This window comes from Octopus bimaculoides, chromosome 8, assembly GCF_001194135.2.
Source record: "Octopus bimaculoides isolate UCB-OBI-ISO-001 chromosome 8, ASM119413v2, whole genome shotgun sequence".
In the NCBI taxonomy this organism is placed as follows: domain Eukaryota; kingdom Metazoa; phylum Mollusca; class Cephalopoda; order Octopoda; family Octopodidae; genus Octopus; species Octopus bimaculoides.
In genome coordinates, this window is record NC_068988.1 from 37,609,828 (window position 1) to 37,614,187 (window position 4,360).

Genomic DNA, 4,360 nt, shown 5'->3' on the forward strand with positions numbered 1-4,360 from the left:
CGATCTATATATATATATATAAATATATGTTTGTATGCATGTATGTATGTATGTCTATATACATATATATATATACATATATATATATACATATATTTGACCGAAAATTTACCAGACACATGTAAATCTATATAATAGTCTCACCCGGTATACTTTAGTTAGTTGTGGAGGTGGAGTAAGTGTGTACATGCGTTTTTGCATGTGAAAGAGAGAGGGGGGAGAGAGAAAGAGCGAGATAAAAAAGTAGAGAAAGGTGATTAATATTAATACACTTAGGTGTGAGTGAGTGTGTGGGGGTGCGTGTGTGTATGTGAATGTGTCTACTAAATTGCAGCACAATGTATATATTTAATGATGCATGTCGCCATTATTTAGTATTTAGAAGGGAAACCTAATGATATACAGATTAAACATGGGAAACCATGATACACCTTTGTTAATCTTGATAATTTAATTCTTATTACATTTTTTTATTTCCTTCAGAGCCAAACTTGTCAGAGTTTTTTTGTCAAACTTACCACTAGCCAAAAGTGGAAATGAACGAAAATATAAAATATAATCAGGATGCATGGACACACAATCAAAGTTATCTGGTTGCGGCATTGTTTCCGTACAAAACTTTTTCAATTCTTCTTCATTGAACTCGTGATTTGGTCGAAGGGTAACGCATGCGCATACACGTTCTCCAACTGCCTCGTCAGGAATTGGTACAACAACCACAGCATCTACACTCGGATGGTGTCCGACGTAATCTTCAATAAGTTTAATAGATAACTTTACTGTACACTTTTTAATAAAATCTGTGCTTCTTCCAACCATTATGAGATCACCCTCTTCAGTTAAATAACAAATATCTGATGTTGGAAACCAACCATTTTCTAAACATGAAGTACCATCCAGATGTGTTTTTGTTACCCATTTACTTCGAAAATACAAATGCCCTGCCTTTCCAATATCTACAACTCTCTTCTCCTCGTCAACAATTTTGATTTCTGTTCCTTCAACTGGTCGCCCCAGCATTCCTTGCCGATGTTCTGAAATATTTTCTGGAGTAAAAATTCGATGAGATATGGTGAAAACTTCAGTACTTCCATAAACAACTAAGAAACTATCTGCAATTTTAAAAGCATGTTCTATTTTATCCCGGGTAATTAAGTCTCCAAATGACATTATCATATTAACTCGGAATCCGCGATCGCTAACTCGTTTCAAATCCTGTGGTGCGATCCCAACTATGTTGCATTTTTCACTCTGCCATATGTTTATGATAAAATCGAGATTCTTCGGATCATTCAACATTTCTACGTCTCCAACTATATATAATGATCCTCTGGTTATCACAAACAAAGGATATCCTCCAATATATCCCATTGGACGACTACTAAATATAGTAAAATAAGAAGTCTCATTAAAATCAGAATCTGGCAAGTTTAAGTATTCAAAATGGCTGTGACAAATACATTTAGGCACACCTGTGCTTCCGGAAGTCTGATTGATTGATGCAATATCTTCTGGGTCAATGTAAGGAAATTCAACTGCGACATCGTCACTTACTTCTGCCATCAATTTAGCAGCAGATAAAGCATTGGCTGGTCCATGTGTATTGGATACATCAATGGCAAATCTCAAATCGGGACACACTTCGCTAGATACTTTTCCATTATCATTTATTTGTGCAATAGATAAGAAATTGTCCCAAGTAGATTTGGAACTAAATACAACAGCACTACATCCTTTTATAATAGATTTCATATCTGCTAATCCAAACATTAGTCTCATAGAATATGCTCCCGTCATCATAATTCCAATATCGTAGCTCATCCATTCCACACAATTAGGAACACAAAATGCAACCTTGTCTCCTTTTTTAATGCCTAGTTTCATCAAAGCCTTTGCGAACTTCACCGCTTCATCGTACATCTCTTTCCTGCAAAGAAAAATTACATGCTGCTAAACAAATAGTTTCATAATGTAGTAGTTTTTTACATTTCTATATTATATTATATTTATCGTGTGATTAGCCCTGTTTGATATATATGGCCAAGATAGTAAATTCTGAATTCACCACCACCACAGTGCACTTCAGCCCTCCTTGCAATCAATTGAACATACGCACATGTGTGTAATTGTATATATGTATGTCTGTAGATTTTATCTTATAATTGTTTCAGTCACTGGACTGCAACCATACTGAGGCATTACCTTGAAGTTGATCAAATCGGTATCAGTAATTTTTTTATTCAATCCGTCTATTTGCCGAGCCGCTAGCATACTAGGACGTAAATAAATCAAGACCGGTTGTCAAGAAATGGAAGTAACAAACACAAACGAAAATATACATACGCACGTACACTCGAGAGGTATAATTACAAAACTCATATACATATCATATCCCAAAGGACACATGTGCATATCAAGCATACATGGTATGTATTTGAGTTTTATAATTAAACATCTCCATCAGTTTCTACTGGAGATCCTCAGATAATTTATTTAATTATTAATGCTGAAACTTCGAAGTACAGAAATAACTGGGGTTTTTTTAATATCTTTAAATTGATGCGCCCTCCTACATCCTACGTGCTATAAATAATAATGTAATTTTCGAGGTTTGGGGATTTGACATCCCCTTTCCGTATGTAAGGAGACCATTTAGTGGTTCTCCTCTTGGTGTGTAATTTATACACACGCATATATATATATAAATATTTTATGGTCTACGGGCATTTTTATGCATGCTGGCCACTGGTATAAATTATTATTTTTAATAGTTTTTATCCTTGATATATTTATATTCAAATATCTTAATTCTTAAGTCAGATGATTCACAGCTGAATTTTTATTCACTGCTGCTTAATTCTGGCTTGGCGTGTTGGTTGATGATATTTGAATTGAATTCACGATGTATAAAGTTAACACTCGATTTACACGTGTGTCCTTTGGGCTACGGTATGTACTTGAGTTTTATAATTATACATCTCCAGCAGTTTCTACTGTAGATACACAGATAATTTATTTAATTATTAATGGTGAAACTTCAAGGTATAGAAATAACTGGTCCTTTTTTTTTTTTTCAAACTGTCTTGACCGCCTACATTCAACGTGCTATAAATAAGAATGTAATTTTCGTGGTTTGGGGATTTGATATCTCCTTTCACACTTAATTTTATACTCAAATTGTTTCTTCATTGATATAGTTACGTACTGATTTCCCCAATTAAGTTCACGTTTTACCCTTGCTATATCCCCCAGTAAATTGAAATAAGATGTAATCTCATAAATTATGTATATTACCTTGGAATTGACTTTTTACCATTCCTTGCTATTTTTGATTTATTATTTTATTATTATTTTATTTTACTTCCTCACATGTTTGATTCTTACCATTACGGACTCTCTGATGGAGCTTTAGGGCTCAATTATTATCCAACTCCTGTCCAACCTTTGTTCAACTTTTGTACGATCTTTGTATAATATTGATATAATGTGTCAACTTTGGCAGGATGGATCCCCAAAAGGAGAAACAGCTGTAAGAGTATAGTATTATTCACTCATTTATTCCTATTCATTTATTTATTTATTTACTTTTTTTTATTTACTTATTTACACATATGATTATAATTAATAAATAGATCCAATTAATGTTTGCAGGCTAATGTTTGTTGATTAATTATCTTCTCCGTTTTTTTCTTTGCCTTATAAATTCTGGATAAATTTCTGTTTACCCCCACTTATACCTATTATTCAATAGGTAAGCATTTGGATATAAATACATAGATATACATCCAGTAGTATATTGGATATTTATTATCCCTTAGATGGTTGTTTAACCTCTAACTCATATAGACGTATATATATACATAAATGCATGTGTATTTTTTCAATGTGTACAAATAACACGGAAAAAATACGTAAATAGTTACCAGTGTAGCAAAATTCACATAAGTACCAAGGTTGCAACAGCCTATTTATAAAGGTAGAAATTCCAAGGTTTAGTGAAATGTTTTTGTATTACATAGATAAATAAAGAAATGGAATTAAATGCAAGTGTTATTCAAATCTTTTTTACTTCCGACATATGTTTCGAAGAAAAGATTGGTATTATTCCAGAAGGAATAAAATTATGTAAACCAATGCGATCTTCTCATCAGGCAAAAAAGAGAAACAAAACACATCAATAAGACATTTTAACCGAATGTGATAATTGCATATATGATGAAGTGAATGCTGGTAAGTTATTTTTTTAAAACACCGTTAATAGATTTAACGTCAAAAACAATTTATAGAAAAAAGAGGAAAAAGAAAGAAATTAGCAGAAAACTAAGATCTTCTTCGAAACATATGTCGGAAGTATAAAGAT

The 4,360-nt window shown here is 32.7% G+C and overlaps 1 protein-coding gene across 1 annotated transcript in view; it reads right to left on the minus strand.

Annotated features, from left to right (window-relative positions):
- Positions 1 to 78: 78 nt before the first annotated feature.
- LOC106883846 (medium-chain acyl-CoA ligase ACSF2, mitochondrial) overlaps positions 79 to 4,360 on the minus strand; it is a 6,563-nt gene continuing 2,281 nt past the window's right edge. Inside the window, exon 2 of the mRNA XM_014934984.2 lies at positions 79 to 1,927. Within this exon, the coding sequence (XP_014790470.1) occupies positions 451 to 1,927 (1,477 nt within the window). The 3' untranslated portion in view covers positions 79 to 450. The remainder of the gene's footprint in view (positions 1,928 to 4,360) is intronic.